Source organism: Anser anser (assembly GCF_964211835.1).
Source record: "Anser anser genome assembly, chromosome: 4".
Taxonomy (NCBI): Eukaryota; Metazoa; Chordata; class Aves; order Anseriformes; family Anatidae; genus Anser; species Anser anser.
The window spans coordinates 76,905,197-76,931,943 of NC_139724.1; the positions used below are offsets into that span (position 1 = coordinate 76,905,197).

At 41.0% G+C, this 26,747-nt stretch overlaps 1 protein-coding gene across 4 annotated transcripts in view; it reads right to left on the bottom strand.

Moving 5' to 3' along the window:
* Positions 1-4,228: 4,228 nt before the first annotated feature.
* ALMS1 (ALMS1 centrosome and basal body associated protein) overlaps positions 4,229-26,747 on the bottom strand; it is a 72,470-nt gene continuing 49,951 nt past the window's right edge. For 3 of the 4 annotated variants that reach the window (XM_083835208.1, XM_083835205.1, XM_083835207.1), the window contains 8 exons: positions 22,696-23,891; positions 19,189-19,303; positions 17,896-18,150; positions 16,442-16,680; positions 15,133-15,316; positions 14,862-14,925; positions 10,660-10,759; positions 4,229-5,126 (listed from right to left, as the gene is read on the bottom strand). In XM_083835208.1, the coding sequence (XP_083691334.1) occupies positions 5,082-5,126; positions 10,660-10,759; positions 14,862-14,925; positions 15,133-15,316; positions 16,442-16,680; positions 17,896-18,150; positions 19,189-19,303; positions 22,696-23,891 (2,198 nt within the window). In that variant the 3' untranslated portion in view covers positions 4,229-5,081. The remainder of the gene's footprint in view (positions 5,127-10,659; positions 10,760-14,861; positions 14,926-15,132; positions 15,317-16,441; positions 16,681-17,895; positions 18,151-19,188; positions 19,304-22,695; positions 23,892-26,747) is intronic. The other variant, XM_083835206.1, reaches the window with a different exon arrangement.

The window sequence follows — 26,747 nt, forward strand, 5'->3', positions numbered from 1 at the left end:
CTTCTGCAAAGGGCCAGGACAGCTGCACCGTAGCTCAGCAGCTCTACATAAAGTGGCTCTACACGATGCCCTGATAGATAGGCCAAAAAAAAAAAAAAAAGGGTTCCATGTACCCAATTTCACATAATGTCCCATTAATAAGACTGTAGGGGCTCCCTATACCCAATTTCACATAACGTCCTGTTAATAAGACTGTAGGATACCACAGAAACTCGCCTCCTCGTGCGCAGGCATGCAGGCCACGAAGCATACCTGGCATGCTGTGTCCTCCAGCTCCATCCCGCGGGGCTCAGAGCCTCGGAGACTTCCCAGGGGAAAGGCTGGGACATATCGAATCGAACCTGGGCACAGGACCCAGCACAGACCTTGGCAAACTAGCCGGAGTCTCTCCTTTTATGTTTGCATCAAGTTTGAAGTAGCTTCTGCTGTAGCTAGACCACAACAGGGTTGCAGCAGATGCGCACACGCATGAAGTCAGTCTGTGTAAGAAGAAAACCCTCTTCCCTATCAAGAGCCCTCACAACTGTCCTCATCACCGTGGAATTTGAGTGCCTTCCAGAAGGGTATTAATCAACGGGGCTTTCATTTGTCATGCGGAGGTCATTCACCGTCCCACAGGGTCTAATTTGGCCCAGAGAATTCAGTTTATCTGCTGATGTAGGGAGAAAAATATTAATAAAAGCTTGACTTTCAAGCTTTGCTTGTGTGAAAGCATCGCGTCTATCCCATTTGCAGCAGCTCAGCTGAATTCGTTCCTCAAGCCTGGGCCGAGCACTCCCCAGGACTTCGTGGTAGGGTCTGGGCTGTCTGCAAGCACAGCCATCCAGCTGGCGAGCCAGTAAATGCTGCATGAAGGAAGCAATTATATTAAAGTCTCCTTTACGGGATTATAGTTTGATCTGGACTATTGTACAGCCAGCCAGGAAGCACTATTCCTTCTTAATTAGAATCTCATTTCAGGAAAAGTGAATTATAAAGCCAGACGCTTTAACAGGCAGGCGGAAGCAGTTAGCTTACCTGCTTGCACGGGGCAAACCTCTCTTCGGCGTCTTCCTCTTCCAGGTCCTCCCGTTGCATTGTCCTGCAGCCCGTGGCACAACCACTACTGAATTTACCCCCGGCTGCAGGCAGCAGAAGCCCCTCTGGGAAGCCAGGAGCCTCCCTCCAGGAGCTGGGCACTCCAGACCCGGCCATAGCCAGACAGGCGAACGGTAACACAACCACGTTCGGTGCAGGACTTCCCGAAGAAGTCACACACTTCAACTTTCCTTTGCCGTGGGAACCGATCGTAAGGGTGATGTAAATCCTTCCGTTTATCAGTGAGGAGAGAGAACGTGTCCCTAAGAGAATCAGCTCAAGTTCCTCACCCATTCCCTTGAAGCTGCCTGACGAGGCAGACATCTAACCTGAAAGTGGTTCTCTGCAGGAAGGACTCCAAAGCACCCACCAAAAAACAGAGGATTTAACATAAATATAGATATAAATATAAATATAAATAACTGTAATATATATATATAAATATAAATAACTAATATATATATATAAATATTGTAAGGATGGTATTTAGAGCACAAAAGGTAGAACTAGTGGAAATGATCACACAAGAGGAAATGGAAAGCATTTCAGAAGCACGAATGGGCCTCTTACTTGAAAAAGGCACCTTTCAAAGCACAAGGTTGCTTTCTACAGCCCTCACTCCACTGCTTCCTTGCCCCAACCACCTCAAGTTCAGCTTGCTGAGAGTACATCAACAGGCAGTGCAAAGCCAAACGCCAGCCATTATATTAACTCAGTGACAAACAAGGTAGAATTGGATGATAACTGAATTAGATCAAAGTTGCTTTCGGTTTCTGGATTTAGCTCAAAAGACCGCTTTTTCTTCCATCTTTGAGACGGCAGCTCTGACAGCAGGCCTTTCGGTGAGACTCAGACATGTGTTTGGCACCTACACAATAACCGTTGTGTGGGGTGGGCACGGCAAACACTGATCAAAGAACATTTCTGGTTAACTAAGAACAAAAGCTTGCACCTCTAGCATCCTAAAAAAAATTAATAAAAAAATACAGTTCCACCCTCTTTAAACTCCACCAGATTTGCAGAACTTACCCTAAAAGCCTCTGTCTGGTTGTGGATTAAGACGAGATGAATCAGGGCAAGACAAGCATAATTTCCTGAGTTTCTGGAAAGAAGTTGTCCCATTTTCAAACCCATGACTCCAAACGTCAACAGTCTCTTTCCAGAGAACTGTAAACACTAGATGCTTTTCACCCAGCGTGAGCTTTATCTGACCCGAGGACAAGGAATTGTAAAGTGGAATGGATGTGAGTCATCTTCGCTAGCATCCGTCATGAAGAAACCATGAGAAGGATGGATGACCACACCGTTCAAGGACGTGACCGGGCAGGAGACCTGCCGCTGCTCCTGTAAACCTGTCCACTGACCTCATTTTTGTAAGTTCTGAGAAACTGCAGCTCCTCCCGGTGTCATCTGGAATGCCAGGTGCTTACCCCACGGGGGAGGAAGAGACATTCAGTGCTCCTCTAAAACACCTTCCTCCCCACACTGCATGCAAAGTGCACGTTTGCTTTACAGCATTTCGGAAAAAGCCACAAACTTCAGAGTTCAGAAACTCTTTGTGCAGCCCAAGACCAGCGTAAGACATCCAAGAACAATTTTCAGACCACGCTTTCTGATACACTGAAGTATGCCTGGACAGAAAATTTTAACAGAAGCAACCGCATCTCCCCGAGCAATAGAAAAATGCTCCGACATTATTACCAAATGAGGAATTACAGCTATTTCTTGCTAAAGCTCTCATGCTGCAACTCTAATGACTCACAGAACGGCAGCGACTGCTCAGAGTATTTTGGCAGTTACTGAACACCTTTAAGCAAGGTTAAAAAAAAAAATAAAATTGCAGCAGCTCGTTGTTTTGGAAGGTTTTACAGCATGTAGCTCTCTACTTAGGTGGATGGGTGCTCCACCTGCTTGCAATGGACTACCTCCACCTCTCTTTGGTTTGCAATGTACTCGATTATTGACCTCTATGCTTCTGTGAGGGAGCAATGAACAGGCAGAGTAGGGCCATTAAAAAGCTACCATCAGCTGTGTTATCTGAATGCAGGAAGACTTCCAAGTATATCCTGAAGCATCAGTACGGCCCTTAAGCTTTCTCGGGAGTGTTTTTTTCTTCTCATCAGCTGAAAGTTTAAAAGCATTTTTCAGAGGCCAAGTGGCTTTAAATGAGCTTTCAGTGAGGCAACATCTTGTCATGACTAACACAACTGAATTTCTTGTAGCAGGGGAAAAAGCCTATTCATATGTATATCAGGGAATCGCATGACAAACCTCAGTACTGGCAAGTTTGAGCATCTTCTGCTTCAACGAAGCTGCCTTCTAGCCCCAGAAGAGCAACCTGAAAGCAAAGCAGCCTGCACCCAAACTGATTCCAAAGGCAATGCAGTGGAAGCAGCAAATAGGTAAAAGCAAATTTGGAGAAGTGGAAGGCTGTAAGGATGTAAGCCGTTCTCACAGCTGGTCTATCACAGCCGCATGATACTGTATTGTTTTTAATCTGCAGTTTTCAACTTCAGATTTCTGAGACCAGACCAGGCAGATGTGGCCTTCTGACACATTGGATTATGTTTTTGATTTTTTTTTGCATTCTATTCTGATAAGCAGAGCACACCCAGATACATTCTCAGAGTATTTCCTTTCATAAAATAAAAATTTATAAATCAAATAAACGCATGTAACAGCTGCTTTTACAGCATGTGCCAACACTAGCACATGCCACAGCTTGAAAAATATTATTCTAAATCTTTGTCTATGTCTTTGCAGTATAGTATAGTTCTACTGACCTTCCAGGAAATTATTTCCTATCATTATAAGATTTGATTCATTACATCCTGATGTGAACTCCAGGGATTACTGGCAGAGCCAGATCACAGCCACCACTGTGACCGCTCAGCGAAGGGGTGAACCAAGAAGTTCTGTGACATTCCTAGTGAACACGACCGGTCAAAAAAGTCTCCGTTGTGCCTCACCCTCTGGAGGAATTTATTGTTACAGTTGTTCCTCGAACTAAATTGCTGTGAAGATTTTAAGTACAGAACGCTGTATGAAAAAAGAAAGCCACCGTTTGCACACTTAGGTTTCCTCAGGTGTCTTTTCCTGTGTATACACCATATCTACTCTGTGGTAAACCAATGAAATTGAGACTTCAGGCTTCTATCACCAAGAACAATCTTTATTTTTCATCTTTTACCACTGTGTTGCTCATTAAGTGCATAACCAACCATCCTATGAATGTAAAAGCATCTAATGAAGTGAAGGAGACTCTCCCCGGCAAACCTTAAAAACTCTCAAAATAGTAAAAAATAAAAATAAAAAAATAATAAAAATTCTTTGATTAGACTCTCCTGTTAACACAGAATGACAGCAAACCAATCAAAAAGTAAATGTAGTCATGACACCTTCAATCTCTGGTACTAATGTCCAGCTTAAACAGCTGTCACAGTTGCACTAAGCTCTTCACTGAGTCCTGTGGTGGGTAGAGTCCGTGGTGATGACAGCACAGTTTCTTTCCATCTTGTCCGTAATGACAGTGAAGATATATTTCATGATTGCTACAAATTCACCTGATGTTATTTAATTTTTTTTTCCAGTACAAAACAATTACAAACAGGTTTTCTACAATGAAATAGAAAATTTAAAAAAAAAATAAAAATCTCAGTTAAAAACTATTTAAAATGTATATAATACTCCTATTTCAATCATGTAGTTATAAATATATTATGGACCAAGTACTGCCAAAAAACATTTTGGAAGTCCATAACAGCACTACAAGCAACAGCCACTTACTTAAAAACCTGTCGTTCACTTCGAACCACTGATCCTTTAATATCTTAAAAAATATGGCAAGATTCTATTTGTACAAAAAGACATCATTGAATGCCACAATACATACATTGCATGATATTTACTGCATTATCTATTTCACTTCACAGTCTCCCTTACAGAGGAAGATGCTGCAGAGTTTACTAAGCACAACACGCTTTCATTTGAAGAGGAGATCCTTATCAGTTCCAAGGTACCTTCCTCCCTAAGACACGGTTGGTGATTTTCTGAAAGATAAAAACAAAGCGGTAGAGACCAGTATTATCCCTCTAAAAATTAAAAACACCAAGCATGAGTACAGCTTATATATGTGACTCTAAGAAATGACCGTTCACACGTTTTAGGACAGCTACAGCAGCCTCGCTGTTTCACACTCGTCATTACAAAAAACACCAGGACATCCCTGTGCTGGCTGCTGTGGAAATGAGCAGAAGCAAGTACGAAGAGTCAGAGCACATCTTGACATTAGCTGATAGATAGTTTCCGCGTCTCTCTTCAGCTTTTGAAGGCAAACCTCTGGGCTTCACGCGAGCCTCTTGTTCCCGAGCTCACAGTGTTTATGAAAGGACACAGAAAAGAGGAGAACTAGAGAATTACAGGGAAGAGCGACAAGGATAGTGGAAGACACAGAAATTGCATTTTCTACAATAAACCACTGAAGAAATTAGGACTCTACACCGTGGCGGGAGGGATGAGCCGTATCTGAAGAGGAAGCAATGAGCAAGTGAACATCTACATGATTCTGAGAAAGCCTGAAGTAGGCGAAAAGGTGGTGTTAGTTACAAGCCTAAAAAAAAAAAAACACAAGTAGGCAAGTTCATGAAAGAAAAAAACATCAGTATATGAAGGATGCCTCGAAGTCCCTTGGACACAAATCACACAAGACTGTTAAAGCACCTCAGAGGAGCACTACTGGTGCTGGCTCCATTACACTGCTCTTCCCCAGGCACCTGCTAGCACGACCCACTCTTCCAACGGGCAATTCAGGTACTGAAACATCGCTCTGCTAGCTCAGACAGCACACTGCTGGTGTTCTGAAGCATGGCACACATTCGCGTGGCTTTACACAAGCGTGAGATGAAGAGCTCATGTCTTACAAACAGGGAAAGATAAGGGCATTCCCTGACGTGACCTTTTACGTTACCCAGAGGTATGCAACATGCAGCTCAGATCTTTATACACATATATATATTTATAGAGTACACAGCATGTGCATGAATTATATACACATGATATACAGTGTATAGACTATTCACACTAACACAGTATGCATTCTGCATACATCTCTATATATACATACAAAACGCAAAGCTGCTGACACGAATCTCAGTGTGGAATGTCCCCAGGAACTTCGTGAAGCCTCAGGACTCGAAAGCCTTACCCACACAACCTCTGAGCCTGCCCTTTCAGCTCACAGGCCAGCTTGCAACTTAATAAGCAAACCCAGCGAGCGATGAGATGCTATCTCCCCTCTTTGCTCCACTTCCTGGAAGTGGCTACAAAACAGACTAAGACGAAAACCATGATGCTGTCAAGAGAGAAAATGTAGCCAAGGGGATGAAAAACAAACATAAGAGAATCTTGTAAAGCAGCAGCAAAGTGCAATTCGGTTTTACACCTCTAGAAATGAGCGCTGTTTCCTTTGAGGTAGCGACATCTTGTGGCCCCTGTCTTGCATAGGCTCTAAAAGAAATGCATCCACACGCAAAAAACTTCAGTACTCCTGAATGCTAATGCTTAATAAATAAATAAATAAATAAACAAACAAATAAAAGCTACATGGAAGTATGTAGCTCAATAACTTTGCTATCCCCTTTATGGAGGTTTCTCTCATGCTTCATGTTTACAAAAATGACACACTACGTGCAGCGAACAGAAGAGCATCAGTAACAGAACAAATTTGTACCTGCTGAACTCAAAAAAAATTCAATTTCACGTGAGTAGGGTTGGAAGAGTTCCTTATGATTTATGCTGCCATCAGATCAGAAATCTGTCTCAAACGTAGTCTTCAAAATTAAAGGGCTTGCACCATTCTGTTATCTAACTAGTATAATTTTATGCTCTGTTTGAAAGTAAAAATAGAGAAGGGACAGAATATCGACCCAGACCCATGTGTATGTTGTGATAAAAATAACTTTTCAGATAGCAAAGTTAAGAACTTAACAATTCCAAAAGTTCAGGCGGCAGGCACAGCCCTCTCAGCTGCCTTCTAGCGCATGAATTCTGATGTTTGCTGTTATACGAGGATCCCCTCCTAGCTTAGTAATAACAAAACTTATTTCACTCCCTTTCCTTCTCACCGCATTGCCACGGCAGCATATGAATAACTCAGAACAAGCACTGCCAGCCCTTGCTTCTCGGGTGTCCTGTGTGAGTATTTTTACTTGTGCTTTACAAAAGGAAAAGTGGATTTTGGTTAAGATGTGTTTGTTAATTTGGGACCCTGTTTTGAGCCCCATAAACTCCGTTTCACCCCGCCCCCCCATAACCTGTGCACTAATTTAAGTTCATCATCATCATCTGCTCCCTACAGCTAACGAGAAGAGAGATGCTGCCTCCAGGGAGCAGTGTGCCCCGCATAATAGTTGTTCACACTGGAAACACACAGCTGTGTTTTCTCCTTGGGATGCATTTTTAAGCTGCTGGTGTGCATTTTTCCTTCTGAAGACCTGACAAATTATATCAACATGCACTTATACCTAACATACCCCTAAATACTGCTGCAAGGGTTTCATTCACAAGTGATACTGGCAAACACTTGTCCACGGTCATGTATATAAGGACGAGTGTGTGTGCACGTTTAATTCACTGCTTCCCTATGCAGACATTAAACACCCTTAACCAGTGAGCCTTCAATGCACAGCAGAAACAGCCTGCACGTGGTACTGGTAGCTAACCACATCCTCAGAGCCATCTGCACTACAGTCAGTGAGGTGTACACCTAGTTTTGCTTCTTACATTCAAGAAAGTGTCCCAGAGCCATATTACATCATGGTTGATATGTAATACACTTAGGGTGTAAGTACTCTTTGTTATGATAACAAATAATAATGGTGCTAGGAGAGGAGAGTGCTCAAATTCTCATTTACTGAGCAAAAACTAGAGCAGCAGGTAAGACATCCCCCTCCTTCCCAGCTGTTTCACTGGTGCTCCTCTTCCAGCTATTAATATTTAGTGCTAACCTACTGAGCCGCACCCTCAACTGGGGTGGCTGTGGCACGAGTACATCCTTCCCCCACCAAGATGTCCAGTGCTAGCCTGTCAAAATCCAAAGAGAGGACAACAAAGATTCATTAGGGACAAGTCATGCCCCTGAACACTGACCTGGAGTCAGAGAATATAGGTACCGTGCCCAGCTCCGCCACTGACCCAAACGCAGCCTTGAGTAGGGCACTTGAGGGTCTAACCCCTCTCCCTTCCCAAGCTTTGTCTCTAGATGCACGTCAAACGATTTGGGATAGAACAACACCTCATACAAACCTAGCAGGGGGCAACAGGACTCCTCCAGGAGACTGCAATTAACATAAAAGTCAGGTTTATTCTAGAGCACTGATCTGCTGCATCATCAGCAGTTCACAAACTTGTCACTGTAAGAGATACTCAGGCCAGTTTGGATACCATGAAGGATGATTTAAATGATAAAACCCTAGATTACGTATGTTTTTAGTCTAGCTTTTGTACCAGCATAACAAAACAGTTTTCTCCTCCTAATATTCTGTGTCATCTTTGGAGCCATTCCACAAAATCTGTAGCTCCTTTTTGTCCCTGACACACAATCGGATCTGCTTTAGAAACTGATGCTCTCAGCAACACATTAACAAAATTCTAAACAAACTATTCACTGTATTTACAGCTACTCACTACAGCTATTCTGCATCATCAAGGAAGACAAAAGATTACAGTATTTACTGCAATGAATCACCATCCTCTTGCAATCAAAACAACACTTGTACACAAAACTTTCAATATGATTCCCTCTTCTTCCAGCTGATTACACTGCTTCAAGTGAGTTACTGCCAACATTCATCAACTCGAAGACCTTACTGTACTGGCATCTGAGATTCTCAGACTAGTAGCAAAATATGTTGTGAATATACAGTGCAAAAGCATAACAGCAAATTCAAGTAATTCTAGTCATAAGTACCCACAACCAGATTAGGAAGGTATTCTGGATAATACACCGCATTACAAGCCCCTGCTTTTAAAATCCAATTACTGCTGTTTCTAACAAATAACTGTTATTCCAGCTCTGGTAGAACAACTCAGCCAGAAAAGAGTTGCAGTGCTAAAAACTGAAGTGTAAGCTTAAGATCCAGAAGAAAAAAAATCAGTTTTCATTTTTAATGCATGTCCTTAAACCAGTGAGGCCTCTAATGAATTTTATTGCCTATTTCCTGAGTTCTGCAGAAGGCTGCATTTATTGGTACATGGGTTAGACAGCAAGAAGGTGAGTCAGGTTAGAACCTGAGTGTTGATAATAGACTGCTGTTTCCCATCTTTTAGCTTTTACTGTCTTAAGAGAAAGCGTTTGGATGGCTGAAACAGCTCAAAAAGGGATACAGTGGTCAGCCTGAGAGATGTGCATCACAGAAGGGACTGATTGGCCTCCTCTGTTTTATCACATCACTCACTGTATATAAATTGATATGCTTTGTTACACAGAAATACAAGATAATAAGATGTGTGCATATAGGAGGAGAGATAGACAGAAGACTCTTTTCCTTGTTACTCATTGTGATTAACCCAGGAGAGTCTCTAGCACGCAGCTCTTCAATCTTTATGTCATTAATAAAACCTAAGCTTGACACACATAAAGCACTTGTTAAAAAACTTGGACAGCCAGGGAGGAAGAGCACTAGCAGCAATTGCTGGCTAGGACAGAAGCAGCTCCCTGCATGGATCTCTCCACTTCACGGCAGAACGGGGCAGGATTCAGCAGAGCCCTAGAGTGACCCAGCCAAAAGGGCCCCACAGATTCCTTCTCCTCCTCCACACAAAAATCCTGGAGTCCTCACCTCATCTTTGATCTGTTGCTGGTTGTACGGTGAGACCGCAGCACAGGAACTGTTCATAAAGTGCTGGTCAGTGTTTGTGGTTCAAAACTAGTCACACTCACGCTTGGGGATACCAGTTTATTCCACAGTTTGCCAGGCAGACCTGATCCTAGGCTGATCAGTGCCAGTGCATACTATCAGCCGAACAGGCATTTAATTGTGAAATCCACAGCCCTCAAATTTAATTACCACCAGGACTGCCAATTCTCCACTGGAGAAAAGTTAGAAACGACAACTCCAGGCTTTTTTTTAAACATGGCTATAAAGTTATCTGTGAATATTGTAAGTTCAAGCCATCTGCAGCAAGAGTACCCAAGAGCTACAACAGCAGCCTTCAATTCTAGGAGCTTATTTATGGAGTATCTCCTTTGGATATGCTCCACAGCCCACCTTGTTCTGCTCTCAAGACTCTGCACATGGCCTTTTTTGTATGCTGCTTACATGGGACTATGCTTCCTTGTTGGTTTTTTTTCCTCCCCCACACAATATGTAGGTACTGGAAGGATTTCCAGGTTAGATGTTTGTGGGTTTTTTTGTTCCATATTTTTATAAGCTTGACTTCTTTGACCCTGATTATCCTAATCACCTAGCATCTACAAAATAATACCACAGAATTAGCACTCAGTATTACTATAAAGCTTGTGACCTCACGGAAAAAAAAAAAATCTAACACGTTCCAATATAAGCACTTGACCAGAACACCTACCGTTTTGTAAAGCTGTGCTTTCAGGCGGTACGAGTTGTATTCCAATTTTCGCTTCTCTTCCTCTCGCTTCTTCTGCACTTCTGGCAGCTGCTCATAGATCCTTAATGTAAATACAAAAAGTCAAAAATAGTGACTTGGCAGGAAGGAATTTATCGATGTAAAAAAAATTCTCCTTTTTATCTTCACATTCTGTTAAAGGCTACTGGCCAACCACAATTGTATTTGGGGTTTTACTAGTGTCACACATGGAAAATTTGGAATACGCAGCAGTTGCAATACCAGAAGTTCCCACAATCCATAATGCCATTCTCTTACAAGCAGCACCTCCCAAAAGCAGTATTTGTAGCACTGAAACGACCATACAGCTGCTCTTATTACCCAGATGCAGAAGGTGGAGCTTCGATATCACCCGTGCAGAACGGCTTTGTTGCTTTGAAGGTGTGCTGCTTTGGAGTAACACGTTTACCCATTAACAGCAATATCCTTACGACAAGCATAACTTGAATTAAGCTGTTCAGGAATCTTTTCTGCCCAAATGCTGCCTTGCCTTGATCAATGCTTTGTCTTCTCCCCTGCTGAACTACTCCCATAGCAGAGCCAAACAGCAAGCGATGCTCTGAAATAAAAACGAAGGTGCCTAATGCTCACCCCAGTGTCAGCGCACTGTTCTAGGCTGTTTTATATGGTGCCGCCTAAAGAAGGGACCTAACCGCTAAGATGGCAGAACAGTGCTGACACTGCCTCCCCCAAATCTTCCTTTAAGATCTACTCAATTCATGGCAGTGGTTGCCAGGAACCATGCAGCTTCAAAAAGATTACAGTCTATGGGACATGAAAATGAACCTTGTTCAAAATTCCAGTCCCATTATATTTAAAGCAAGACAGATACTATAACTCCTTCCTTAACGTACTGACTTGATAATCAGCAATAGGAGGAGGAAAGGAAAAAAAAAAGTGTTACAATACCACAAAGGTACAGTTTTAAGAGACTGCTTCATTCTTACGTCAACATGATAACAACTTTCCATAATTACTGTTCACTTTGAATATTTTAAATGCATCTATGCCTTCAACTCCTATTATCTGAAAGTGCTTCAACCCATTCCGTTTTGAACACTGCAAATCAATACAGCCCACCAGCCGGGAGGGAGGAGAGGCGTCTTTCACAGTTGTCTTGGTCCTAACTCCAGCAGGAAAATAAGTTATTCTTCAAAACAGCAAAAGAAGTGATGGAGGCAAACGAGTCAACCTGCATTGATTTGCTATTTAGTCAGTAAGACTCAGGTGTTACTTCCATGTTTCAAAGGACAGAAGGACTAGAAATTAGCAGGAAAACAAACTAAAATGAAAGTGAAAGATGACTATGTAGGCAGAATCAACAAAGCAAGGAATCATATGTAAAATTTTGATAAGTATTGACTTTTATGTCCTAATTCCCCAGTATCAGCTATGGAGAGCCACACTCGTTTGTACAAGCATTACACAAGCGTGGGTATCAATCCATCACAGTTGAACTGATGAGCTTATGTTCTCTGAAGGCAAGGAAATACAAATCCAACACCAGGAAATTCTTTAACAGGCCACTTAATATTGCATCTATAGAGACAACTGTTATTAGATTTAAAAAATAATAAAGAAAATAAAGGAACTGTTTCCGTGACCTACCTCTTTGCGTATATTCCTATTCTCCTACTCTGTCTGCAGCTGCTCTTAAGGTCATCTTTCTAAAAATGTCACTACCCACAATGCTGCTACAGAAAAGAGGAAGTAAACCATATTTGGATGCTTATTTTCCATCTCTGATGCTTTGCTGATAGGCAGCAGAGGGTGCTAGGTCTATAGAAGTGCTACTGAAGCGGGGGGGTTGGGGTTTTGTTTTACTACCATCTCACCATTCACTAATGGCTTTACCATTCTAGGGCTCCCCTCAATGAAAGATCAAGGTTTACCACACACTGATTCGTCCCACCATAAAGATATTTAGAGCAAGAAACGGACAAATCAGAATTGTAGGTAAACTCACTGAAAATGGTTTTCATTAGCTCTAGCTAATTTACCACGAGAAATTCCACTTATACCCTCGCAGAGAAAAAGCAAAAGCTTCTGTACTCATTATAGGTGTGGATTTCAGAAGAATGGTAGAGAATAAATGACTTCTCAGATCCAGCTGAGAGTTGGAGTATGACAGCAGTAAGAACAAAAAAATGTCACCGAGTGCGACTGCCTGAATCAGTCTCCATAGAAATCCTGCTGACTTCGGTATTATGAAACCAGAGTTTCTGAAAAATACTTGAGTTCAGATATGCTGATTACACAGCCCAAGTGACCTGAATCCAAATCCTTCCATTTCCACTAAAACATGGAGGTACATTCCTGGGGGAGGCTGGCATATTTACCACTTCTGTCACCTTTTAACTAATGCCCTAAAAATACTGTTAAATGCCAAAGGCTATTGAAATAACACACCCTTTTTGTCCCCTAGCACATATATCACAGGGTTTATTTTCTATATTGTGTATTCCAGTGGATAGTTTGCAGAATCACTATGTGATTTAGGCTGGAAAGGACTCCTGGAGGTCACCTAGTCCAACCTCTTGCTAAAGCAGGACTAACTTCAAGGCTAGACCAGGTTGCTCAGGCCTCATCTTGGTAAACTTCGGACTGCTTCCAGTGATGGAGGTTGTACCATCTCTGTGGGTCCCAGGTCCAGCATTTCACGACCCTCTTTGTGAGAGCCTCATTTCCTTGTCTCTCTCCTTAACCGTAACACATCACCACTGCCACGTGTCCCATCACCATACACCTTCAAAAGAAGCCTTTCTTCTGCCTTCTCTCAACTCCCCTTTTCTGGCAGGGGAACACCACTGCCACATCCCCACCTCCAGCCTTCTCCTCCCCAGCCTCCACAGCTTCTCTTCACACACCACATCTTCCAGCCCTGTCTGTTTTGCTGGCCTCAACCAGAGTCAGGCCACTTGGTTAATAACGCCCAGAACAGGTCACAGGATCCAGCTGCGGTCCCATGAGCATGAAGCAAAGGAAATATCTGCTTCTCACCTGTATGAAACCCACCGTGTGGCTAGCCTTCATCACTGCAGGAGCACAATGCTGATTGCTATCAATTTGCTGTTCACCAGGCATCAGGCCACAAAGCCTTTTTCTAAGGGGCCACTGCATGAGCAGCCTGTCCTCAGGGGCTGCCAATGCCCTGATGGGGTGGTTGTGTCCCCAAGAGACATTTGATAGCTCTTGTTGATGATCTTGGCCCTTTCCAGCCCGCAGACGTCTCCAGAACCTCCAGAGCTACTCGCAGGCATACCAACTGTTCCTCCCAAAAAACTGTCTGTTCCTCCCAAAAAACTGCTGAGGTGTGTTCCACCCCATTGCTACTGATGAAGATGCAATGAAACAGTTCTGGCCCCAAATACTGTCCATAACACAAATCTTTCCCTTCATGTAGCACCTGCATTTGGTGCAACAAAGCACTTACACGATCAGAGAGAGCTTCGTGAGTTACAAATTTATGTTTAAGTATTTCTGCTGTTTCTCAGGTGGTACCTTTCAACCACCTCCTCTTGTATCTCTATCATTTCAGAATCCAGATGCAATAAAACACCATTTTTTATTAAACCCTTGCATATTCTCTCTGTGGCACAAGTATTACAGATGTTTAATACAACATTAGTGTGTTGTGCATTTAGCTATAAGTTACTTGATTCAAACATAAGACAAAATCTATCACAAGGTGTTTTTTTTTTTCCAAGAGTAAAATCCTCACTATTCCTTTGTGGATAATTATTTCTTCCACACAGCTACCTCCACTTGGTGAAATGGTACCTCACTTTCTGCCCCAATTACCTAGTTTGCTAATGTTTAAAACTATACAGACACTCCATTAGCCTGCACCCTGCATTTCATCTCTTTGGGGATCCAATACTTGGACAGTTTGCTGTAGCATTTGGACCGCAGGTACTGCAGCAGAATACTCAATTTACAAAAAACTTTTTTTCCAAAATGGTGTCATTTGTAGGATTTTATGAATAGGTGCTTTCTCACTCTGATAAAGTCCCTACATCTCGCACAGGAAGAGCCGAGTTATCCCCAAAGCCCATTTTTCTTTCTTACAGATACAATTAATCCATCTCTCCTACTCATTTACTCAGGGCACTTATCTATCTGAAACAAAAGTTTCTCAGCCTTACCGTTTAGATCTTTGAACCATTTCACTCTTCGGAATTGTTCTTCTCTTTTCTTTAACCAGGTAACCTAAATAGAAAGTTTTAGGATAAGAGCACAGTGAACAAGTCTGCTTATCACGAAGCATTCTGTTGCATCAATCTTACTCCTTTTTTGGATTTTTACAGATAATATAAAAAATTGTAATACTTTTATTAAAAATACACACAACCTTAAGAACAACGGGTAAATTAATTCATTCCTATAGAACACAAGGAGCAGAACCACAGAAGGTACCTCTGTCAGACAGCATGTGACTTGCATTCCTGTAGCCTTTCCTTTTCTCCGGAGGATTAAATAGCTCTTCGCGTTCAGACTGCAGCACGCTCTGTATCCTCCTTTCCTCCATTACAAGCTTCAGGTGCTTCACCCGCTCGCCAGAGCGGGAGATGAAATCAGGGCGATGCACTGCAAGAGCCTCCTAAGATGGGACGACAAAACAAAATCTAAAGTGGTCAGACAGACTCCCTACAGCTGGAAGAGAATAATCGAAATATCTAATTCATTACCAAAGCATGGGAAAAAAATCCCAAAGCAATATTTGGTATAATGTACAAAATCACGTATCCCTAGTGCTTAGTAGATCCTCAGAGACCTTGTTTAACGCACAATTTGTCAACAACAAGAAAACCAACTAGCTGGAAGGAAATAAAATACCCAAAAAAATGAGCAAAAAGGACACAAACCTCTTCTCAAAAAAGCATAGCAAAGTTCACACGAAGTTTAGCCTGTAGAAGATGCCATACCTTATTATGGTCTCCCTTGCTATAAATCAATGGGCACATCAACATTAGCACTTCGTTTTTGATCAAAAGTGGAATTTTCTTTTTTGTTCTCATTTTATTTTATTTTTTTAATATCTCCTGATATCCCTGTTTGCCACGCTTCAGTTTCCATCACAGGGAAGTCTCTAAGCACAGGAACAGATGCAACTGAACTTAAAGAAACTTCAGAAGTGCACCTGCATTAGCACGTGCCACTTTAGCTTTCACTTTTTATGGATGATCATCTTCAAAAGTATTTCTGTATGCTGTTATCTGTATTTTCCCAGACATTTAGAGTGATCACATTCAATTTCATCTGGAGTGGACATTATATATGCATGTGCATGAATATCAGCACTTCCAGTGTTTGCACTGTATGAATCAAAGCCCGCTTTAATCACACACTATGTACATCACACCATTACTTCTGCATGGAAGCAAGTATGACTTGGCATTACTTCAGCTACATTCCCTCTAGTTCTTGAAGCCAAGTGATTTAAGCCCTAAAATATTAGCTCAGTTCAAATAGATGATCGTATTGCGCAAAGTCAGTTTACAATAACAAGCAAACATGACTGATGACTTCATTGTGTTTTGGTTATTTTTTTGTTTTGCCTTTTTAAGGAAGAACGGTCTAACTTGTTGATTTCCAGCAATCATAAAGATGAGTTTACAAAAAAAAAAAAGAACAAAGTGTTTCCACAAGATTCAGCATTACTCCTGACAAAATCCTGTAGAGATCCCGGCAGCCTTACAGCAACAGCACAAGAGCGTGCCTTTACCTGTAGCGTAAGCTTCACGAGCGGCCGAAAGGACCTGGTCTCAGCATCTCTTTCTGGCACTGCTGGCTGAGTCACGTTGCTGTGCTGTTGCTCTTGCCAGTTCTTCTCTCGAAGAGGCTCCCTCCAGGGCTTAGTGTTGGTCAGTGGTTCAAACCAAGATGGACCAGGACAAGAATTGGAAAAGTTTTCTTTCCTAGATTCAGATTTCAAATCCTCCGCTTGGACAAACCATGAAATTCCTGTGGAGACGACCACAGAAGACAGTAAAGATAAAGATACACAATGCCCTTTTTCCATCCCCATCTACGGCCCTTCATGCCCAAGACCTCATTAGCTAAATACAATCTGGGGCCTAACACTGCAATAAATACTCGCTTCAGTTATTACACCAATTTCAGTGGGACTCTGTACCAGAAACCTTTGGTTGTTTCTGAAGAAGTTTTTTGCCAAGTGTCAGTAAACCAGCAAGCCTCTATCAAACAGCACTTTTGGAAAGGCACAAAATGGCTTCATTTGTAAGTTTCTTTCTTTGTAGAAAGAATATGCCCATGGCAGGGGGTTGGAATTAAATGATTTTTAAGGCCCCTTCCTACCCAAACCATCCTATGAATAGTTACTTATCAGCAATTACACATTTTAAGGAGCCTCTGTATGTGCTAAACCTGATGGCTTTTTATAGACTTTTTTGAAGAACAAATGTTTTACATCTTCCAAATGTTAAATATGTATACAAGAATTAAGATTACTCACAGTTTACATACATAATGGGATTTGAATACATCAGCTAGTATTCTGAGCAGATATTCTAAATAAAAATGTTATGAGAGAGAGTGATTTGTCCCTACAACAACAACGATGATGACTAAGGAAAATATTTTTAAACATTTAATCGTGACACTGTGAAGACTGTCAGTAAATTTAAAAAAAATAATCAAGAAACTACTCCATCAGCCCAAAAATGCAACTCCAGCTGAAAGAGGGAAACAAGTCTAGCTCTTCTGGTACCAAATTCTTCCCTTAAATACTCTGGGGAAAAAAAATAAAATAATAATAAAAAATTGTTCTTTGAAGCCTTAGTATATGAAGCAGTAAGTAAAACTTAACAGGGTCAGGTTACTCAGAACTTAGCAGAACCTTTTATACCTTGAAAATGAAACCACTTATCTACAAGATTCCTACCTTATCCCCTGCCTTATTCATTGCCTCCTATTTGCTACCTTTATTGGAAAGGCAGCATCTAATGGCTTGATTGAAAATGCATCATAGAGCATTAGAAATCTCATTTGCCATAGTGAGTATTTTTGTTTAAAATTTACTGATTAAAAACAACGTAAGAACTGACTAGACTAGTGTCAGAGACTACCGTGTTCCAGTTAATCTTCCTCGTACGTTTTGCTGGTCGCTGTTGAGATGCACAGCTTTTCTGCTCTGCAGAAAGTGTATTTTGGACTGACCTTGTGGTAAATGCAGTCTGCTCCTTTTTGTCCTTTTCTCCATGAAAAAATTGCCTGGCTGTCCCTTCTGCTTACCCTTGCTTCCTGCTGCCTGATGATCTGTGACCATACCAGCTGACTCTCCAAAAATACCATCGACACGATGCCAGGGTTTCCGTGGCCGTTGATTTGGCTGGCTGGGCCTTGGTGTAGGAAAAGTCACACCAACATCTCGGGTGTTTTTCTTAGTTGCACTGTTCACAATCTCCAAGTCTCCTGTAGACCAAAACAATGCAGTAACATCTTATTCTAGAGCATCTGGAAGTACTTCAACATCAGCACCTACGACACGCACAGCTCAGGGGGTGACCCTCAATTTTTAATTTGGAGTTGAAGGGTCACTTATTTTACCCCATCTTCAAGAGGCAACATCTTTTATAATACCACTTCAAATTCAAAGCAAATCCACTGTTACTTGGGATTGTTACTATATGATAATTAAATAAAATTAAAGATGTGTACATCCAGTCCCCCAGGCAAAGCAGGGATATTTTTTATTTGCATATTATTTATACATTTGTATAAATACATAACATATATTGTGTGTATGTTATATATATATATAAATAATATACAAATATAATATACAAATATATACGTGTATTGATTATATATTTGTATTAAAAGGGTGTGGGAGTAAACTTGAACCACCACTGCACATGAAAAAAGCAGTAATAAATAAATTATGTGTCTGATGACTGAAACAAAACCACTATTCAATTTTATGGTAGGAACTTGGCATTTAAATTAAAGTAATGGAGGAACTGGAAACTGCCACCGGAAAAAACTGAATGCAGAACTGCACCAGTCCAGGATGAGCTTGTGTTTTAAATAGAACATAACATCCAAAATATTACCAAGAGGAATGTGAAACACTGCAGTCACAGGCCTTCTGAAATAGTATGTGCCTACAAAATACATTCTGTGAGTAACAGATGTCTTACAGAGAAAACAAAATATAAAAAAATAGTCAGTCCACCTTTACGACTGAAATGAATCAGAAGTTTAGGTTAATAAAACTTACTAGTGAGTGAGAAAGTTGGCTACTACTCAAGCAAGACAAGAAAGGAAATGAAATGGGTCATTTTAATTAGACCAGAACATTCTTTTCTAAAAGCACATGAAGTGAATTTGAAGAATGCTGCACATACGTACCCATAACCAGGATTGTACAACAGACCCTGGAAAATGTTTTCAAAGAGATAAAAAGCAGAAGCAAAACACAAAAGACAAACTTGGAAGCCAGCAGCTCACCTGCTTGGACACCTTTGTTTAACATCCGTGTTCGTCGCTTGTTACTAAGAGCTGAGCTTGGCCCCCAAGAACTGCTGCTTGAAGAAGTTGAATCCAACGAAACACGGATTGCCTTCTGGAGGGGGAGAAAAAACAACAGAAATTCCTAAAAACCTAAGTGAAATGAAAAGGAAGAGGGATTTAAACAGCAAGTCATCCCTATTCGCAGTACCTTGACTCTAATGTTATTTAGATGTTTAAGAGGCTGCTCAGTGTCTCCTATTGCTGTGCCACACAACAGTCAGCCTTGGTTTTATAGCCTCATGCAGCAATGCACTTTGAGCACCCTGTTCTCGTAAGCAGAGTGCACGGTTTCTGTAAGATCAAATTCTGCACGGTGCTGAGCATCCTCCTGTTCATCTGTCCGAAGCTCAAGGGGCAGCATAGCCTGTCGAGACAACTCGTCCAAAGCCCCTCTGCAGCACCAAGACCATTTGTTGGCTGTGCTTTCAGGAAAGATTGCAAAGCGCAAGGTATTTCTGTTTTGGGAAGAGGGAGAAAATACATCTGAACCGAATCCTATATTCCTACCCTCTCAAACCAAAAGCCTTTAGAGGTGGCTGGTGTTGCTGGAGGGACAAACTGTCTTGAAAGAAAAGCATGTTGCTCTTTCAAGTGAATTCACAGCGAACTCCAGATCTGCAACGCTGGCACGAAAGAGCAAAATCTTCTCAAAGCATGAGAAGTTCTCTCACCCTTGTGATCCTCACTACAAAAAGTTCTCCAGGTGGAGAAAATTCAACTCAGAATCAAGAAACATGAGGACCATGGTGAGAGCACAGCTTAGGCGAAAGAAGGCTTTCACATCAACAGTCACACAAACAGGAGCTCCTGCCACAAAGAGAGTAAGCAGCATGACTGCCATAGAATTTAAATTATTTTAATATGTTATAACTTAACAGACATTTAAAATGGAATATATTCTAAGGGTAATGCATCTAGTCCATAAGCTGTTTGGTTATAGAACGCACAAAAACGGTAGTGCTTTATTAACAGCAATTCAGTGGCAGTGCTTCCCTGGGCTTCAAAGCCAACAGCACAGCACAGACCAGCCTCTGCGACTCTGCTCAATTTCATTTTTTAATTATGAAGCAGATTTTGTTTTGGTTTTTGCTTGATCATAGCAATTAGTGTTCTATTAGTAACTCATAACGCTAGCCACAATGGAAATGAACAAAGGCTTTTTATTACCTTTTTATTGATCCTCTGCTACCACCACTTCAATGCAAAACAATTTCATTTCAACATTTAAAGCAGGCAATTTTTATTCTCGTGCACGCCGGGAAGAGCTGTTTTTTAGTTTCATAAAACTATTACAGCTCTGACACAGTGCGCTAGGCAGCTGTAGTAGGTCTGTATCTTCTTTCAGAGAACAGAAGCAAATTTGAATATGGGCTGCTCAGCAAAAGGGAAGATGGGATGAAGCAGGGAAAAAAACAAGATAACCCATTTACATGCACATGCAGAAATAAATACAAGCAGCGATTCGGTACTGAATATCGACATGCATATCCCTATTTGGACCAGAATACTCAGCGCAGTGCCTTCAAAGCCCTTCAGCAGTTAAATAGCACAACCTTTAGTTTTGTACCTGCTACCAGATGGCAGCTTTAAGAGTGCTTTAGAAATAACAAACTGGAATAGATGAAAACCTTCTGGGATGGGTTCAGCGTCTATAAATAAAAAAAGCTGCAATCAAGTTTTCTGGAAGCAGAGCTGACAATAGGCTCTCAAAAAAAAAAAACTGAGCTACAAAGCGCAGCACTTGTCTGCAAGATTTGTACAGTAGTCTCCTTAGGAGTAGAGCTCCTGCTATAAATAAACAACAGTTTCTGAACCACAGATATTTGCAACTAAAAAAAAAAAAAAGATCTTGATTTCTGTTCTGCCAAGTATCACGGAAATTACCAACATTTGGATTTTACAATGAAGTTAACGTTCTGCCATTAATTTTCTCTCATCCTTACTTGAGGCAGGTCAATCATCTCTTTGTGTGTTGGTTATATATTCACACACACAGAGCACATCATGAGATAAAAGTTACCACTTTCTAAGAGCCACATGGATTCAATGCAACACCAAGCACTGAGAACAGTGAGTCTTTATTCTCATGTAAGTATTACCGGATTCTGTTATCTATCTCATAGGTGGTTTTCAAAGTCAAGTAGACTACAGGTTGTTTTTGAGGTCTAAATAGACATTGAAGGATTAGCCTTACAAACAGAATATGGAATAAAATCATCATGCCTCATCCCTGGCAGTGCCCAAGGCCAGGCTGGATGGGGCTTTGAGCAAGCTGGTCTGGTGGAAGGGGTCCCCGTCTATGGCAGGGGGGCTGGAATTAGATGATCTTTATGGTCCCTCCCAACCCAACCTATTCTGTGATTCTACGAACTTCCCAACGCTACAACCATGGCACAGCATGTTGGATCCTAATTTGATATTTAGACAGTCAGTGTGCTGATTAACGGTGTTAATGTTGCAAAGTTTGACTGTTTTATTTCGTAATATTAATAAAAATATTTTAAAACAATTCTTAGCCTTTGGAAGTCTTTCTTCCCAGACTTGCATTCAGTAACTTGACAGACAAATTTAGCTGGTTGTATTAAGAAAAACTAACTTGTTTCTCTAAAATCCATTATTAACAATAACACTATCACTTTCTTCCACCAAAATGAAGAAATATTTCCTACTTGTTCCTGTACTTTTCAGCATTAATGTACATTACAGAACCCCAGAACTCTTATTTCTTTCTATAATCATCAAATCCGTACCATGGCCGCCTTTCAGGAAATTAATTTTCATTTCTCCTGCAGGAGGCCACGTACAAATTCAGCTGAAGTCATCAGAACGATTTTCTCAGCTTCATAACAGCTTTACTCCAGAGTTTTTGTCTAGAACTCTCAGGCCAAATGCTTTCTTTTAATATGCCTAAACTGCCAAATACAGAAACTTACAACCAGCCAACACTCGGATGTTGATTAAATTCCAACATTTAAAATAGACAAACAATAATAAAATTCATATAAATCCTTTGATCCTTTTTATTAAACAGTATTTATTGTTGCCCAGATATACTTAGGTAGCAGTATTCAGTCAAAAGCTGCAACCTGAACTTTCTACCAGGACTGCAAAAAGCACAGAACCTGCACGTAACTAGAAATAAGACAGAGCAGCATCTTGTTTCCCAAGACTACCTCCCAGGCAAATAAAGGAAGAGGAAAAAAGACACAGAAGAACAGAAAGAAAGGAAGCAGGATTGATGTTTTAAGGTATTCTGAGCTCCTCCTTACTCCTGGAGAGGCAAAAGAGACTGTGTCTTGCTTTTGAGCTATCAAAGATAGAAGCCTACCACTGTGTGTTTTAAGTGATTCTCCAAGTAACAACAGAGGCTTTATTGCTGTACAGTAGTTTAAGAGTGCCTGTAAAAATCAGCTAAAATTATTTTTGGTCTAACTGATCACATACCTGGGTCTCTTTCCGTTTCCTGTGTTTCTCAGCAGTAACCTTGGGATATTCTACGCCCACTGCTTTGCTGCTTCCCTTGTCCCACTTTTCAGAGCGACTCTTCTGCTGGTTGATGGTGCAATAAAGCTGGGAAAGTCTTGGTGACACCCGCACTCTTTCATGCCCAAAAGCCCTGATGAGCCTGGCGGTGTCGATGGTGGAGATGGAACTGCTCACCTCTGTCTGAGTAACAGTTTCCAGCTCTGTTTGGGTTACCCCATCTGATTCAGAGATGGTAGAACTTATTGTGGTGCAATGATCTTTACTAAGCCTGCTCTCTGAGGAAGTGTCACTAGGAGTTTCCAAGTACTGCTGGTGCTCCAAAATTTTATTCATGTGGCAGATCATTTTCTCTTCTGACCTACTTTTCCTGAGCTCAACAAAGCTATTTTCATCATGGTTGATAAATGGCCTTTCTTCAACACATGCTGCATGAGGCTCCGAGGTACTTTCAGACGTGCTCTTTTCTGGCAGCCTTACTTTCTTCTGCTCTCTTATCTTGTATTTTCTTTCAAAAGCATTCTTTCCTGATTTTGCTGGTATTAGCGTATGCTTAATGGGATTCTGAAGGACCCTGGCCAATCGATCGAGGCGCTCAACGAGGGAGAGCTCACCGTTACCCCTAAAATCATGGTGCTGGTATCTCTTCTGGCGCTCCAGAAACTTAACCCAGAGGTCATCCAAGCTACCGGTGGAGTGGGTTCTCTGTCTCAGCGGCAGGTCTTTCTCCACATTCTCACGAAGACAAGTTGTTTGGCTACAGGTTAAAGGATAACTTCTAGCTGCCTTTTGTTCTGCGTCTCTTCTGCCGCGCTGAAGCAGCTCCTTTCCAGACATTTCACTCTCCGGAGACATACCAACGTTTAGATCCTCGTTCTTGCTGTAATCTGCTTCTGCAGCGAGCGGGAAGAACTCGTTTTCACTATCGCTCTTATGACGGGCAGAGAAAACACGTTTATGGCGATGTGCGTTCTTCCGGTTCTGGAAGACAGCACTTGAGGCAGGTCTAGCGCGTCCGACACCAGAACCGTCCTCCGAGAGCTCGCTGTTCGACTGGAAGGAGCTCTCACGCATGGACATGGGATGATGAAGGTAGAACTGGGCAGACTTGAAGACCGAGTGAGTGGTTTTCACAGACTTTAAACGATCCGCGTGTTCTACAACAGAAGAAAATCCTTTTGTTGTTGTTGTTCATTTACAAGGAAGCAAATAAAAACCAGCAAATCTGAAACAGGGTGATTTTCATCTCAACTCTCCCATTCCCAAAACGCAGCTCACTTAGGAATGAAGTTTTAGCATTATTAAAAGTACGTAAGTAGTATTTTCTATCATTTGCAACCCAGAACCCAAGAGAATACTGGATTCAACTGAATCTGAAGGAGGAATCTAGATATGCTGCATGTAATTACAGAGATCAAAATTTGGACAAATTTATATCATTGGAAAACTTACATTTATGGAAACTCATGACAGGAAGCCACAGCTCATTTTGCCTTTCAGACAAACGCCCAGGGAGTACAAATGTCCCCCTAGGGCTATGCCTGAATATTACCTCTTAACTCAGAAAAGCACTATATACAAGACAACCAATACCCCCTCCTGTATAGCTCCTGGAAACATTTCTGATAGTATATCAAGACCTAGCTCTGCTTTTTATTCAAGCTCAAATAACACATTTTAGCTCAAAGCAGCAGTGAAATCCCCCAAGAATATGCTACAACTTGAAATTACAGAGCACTATATGCAGGAATACAACTATTAACTCATTTGTAACAGACACACATTAAGTATGCATGCAGCACATTCTAGCAGAAAAATACTCCAAAGACAACTTTAAAGCCATTTTAATAAACTGGAAAAACCATAAAAAATAAAAAGTAAAAATGTTTCATATTATGTTCTTTGTACAACGGACTGAGTTATACAATCATATAGTCAAGGATCCATAAAGGAAGAAAGCAGGAACTACAGATCCTAGTGCCAGAAGGATTTCTCAAGTCCTCAAATACTCAAATTAGTTTTCCCTGGCTTTTCAACATTCTCCCCCAAAATGTTTTGTTGTTTTAAGCTATCTTCTCATTTCTCTCCTTCTGCAATTGTAACAAAGAACTGGTTTTTTTGTTTCTTTTTTTTAAAAAAAAGAAAAATTTGCTGCTGTTTCAGCAAAAGGGGTATTAAGTCCCACAACCAAGCCCCTCCCCACCCAAAGGAGGAAAAGCCTACCTGCCTCATCATGAATCACAGGCTAGGGTTTTATAAAACCTCAATTCCACATGGGAAATAGTGATGCAAGACAAGCACAGAAAGAGTTACGATAAAATTATGTCATTTTATCCTGTTAACACAGGCTTCATAAATTTTACTTTTATTCAGTCACTTGTTTCCTTGCATATCTTCCCTTCCCTGTCTCATCACAGAAACATTTCAGTGTCATGTTAAGATCAGGAACAGCACACCCAGTCTCACTAGCTCTGAAATGAGAGGAATTTGTGTTTGCATACAAGGTCAATGTTTATGTACCTATGTAGGAACATTCCTCCACATCCTCCTGACTAATGAGATTAGGCTTGGGAATACTATGCAGAATTTTTGTTACTTCTGTATTTTACAAAAAAAGGTTACCGACAAAACGGAAGGAATGCAAACAGACAAAAAATAAAGCTGTTTATATAGAGAAACTTTTTTTAAAAAAATAAATAACTTGCAGAATTTTAAGCTCTAGACAAGCTCTGTGGGTAGAGGTAATCTTTTATTAGGCCTGCTAAAAATACAGTTGAAAGAGTCAGAAGATTTTAAACATGCAAGTTCTCTTTCAGAAAGCTTGCTTATTAAGCTTTCAACTGTACTGTTTTAACAAAAGATTATTTCTACTTAGTTCTTTTCCTGCCTGTGTCTTTAGGCCATCATTCCTACAGAAAAATACCTTTAGTTAATTTTATATTAACAGTTGTGCTCCCGTTTCATTTTTACCCAGGCTATTCAGACAGACAGCATAAATGGTTCTCTGCTCCAGCGCAGCATTTTGTTTCTTATTGCAGGTTCTTGTTTGGAAAGCTCACTTCTATACATGCAGTCTTTCTTCAATTCTAACACTGTGACCCAAGATTCATCTTCTGTTTTGAGTTACCCCCAGCAAAAAAAAAAAGCTTTTTTTTATATTAAAAAAAAGTTATTCCTCTTTTCTGTATCCTTGCATTTTAAAAGTGTTCAGAGAATTATTTCTTCCGTTCAAATAAATAGGTTAAGAGAATGTTGTCGTTGTTGCACTAATTCAACTATTGATCCTATGCAGGTTTATCAAAAAAGTAAATACAAAATAATGACATTAAGCGTCTTACAGAAATATTTTAAATTATCTTCTGGAAATATCAATAACGTAATCTCCATTCTGAAGAAAAAAGCTTCACTTCAAAAGAAAATCCCTTCTAAATGGAAGAACTGAAGTCATCAGCAGGAATTGCTATCGATACATCAGCGCAGCTCTACGGGGTGACCTTATCCCAGGCATATTGAGCTCTCTGCTTAAAACAACAAAAATAATCATACTGAAGTATGATTGTTCTATTTAATGGAATGCATTCCAAAAACATATTCCATTAAGCACCTTCATATGGTATTTACATGGTATTAGGAAAAATAAATGGGCTCCCTAGAATAGTGTACGGGACTCTGCCTGTAAGAGCAGGAACCCTGTCTTTCGGCATCCATTATGCGGTTCACATGGTTCTGGTCCCACCCAATATTAGTATCCATAGTTACATTACCTTCTTGCAATTTGCTCATTCTGTTTGACTTAGCACATGTACTCTGTGATAAACACCTGCCCTGATGAATTCAGAGCTGTATCTAGGAGAGATGGCAACCACACCACCGTTTTCTGTTTAGAGTTACTTCTGCCCAGGAACAAGATGCAATTCCCGAACTGAACAAAAATCCTCATCCTTCCTCATACGTGAGGAAGTTTATCAGACACTCAAAATGGCAGCATGAGGTTTTGTACAAAAGGAGTGTCC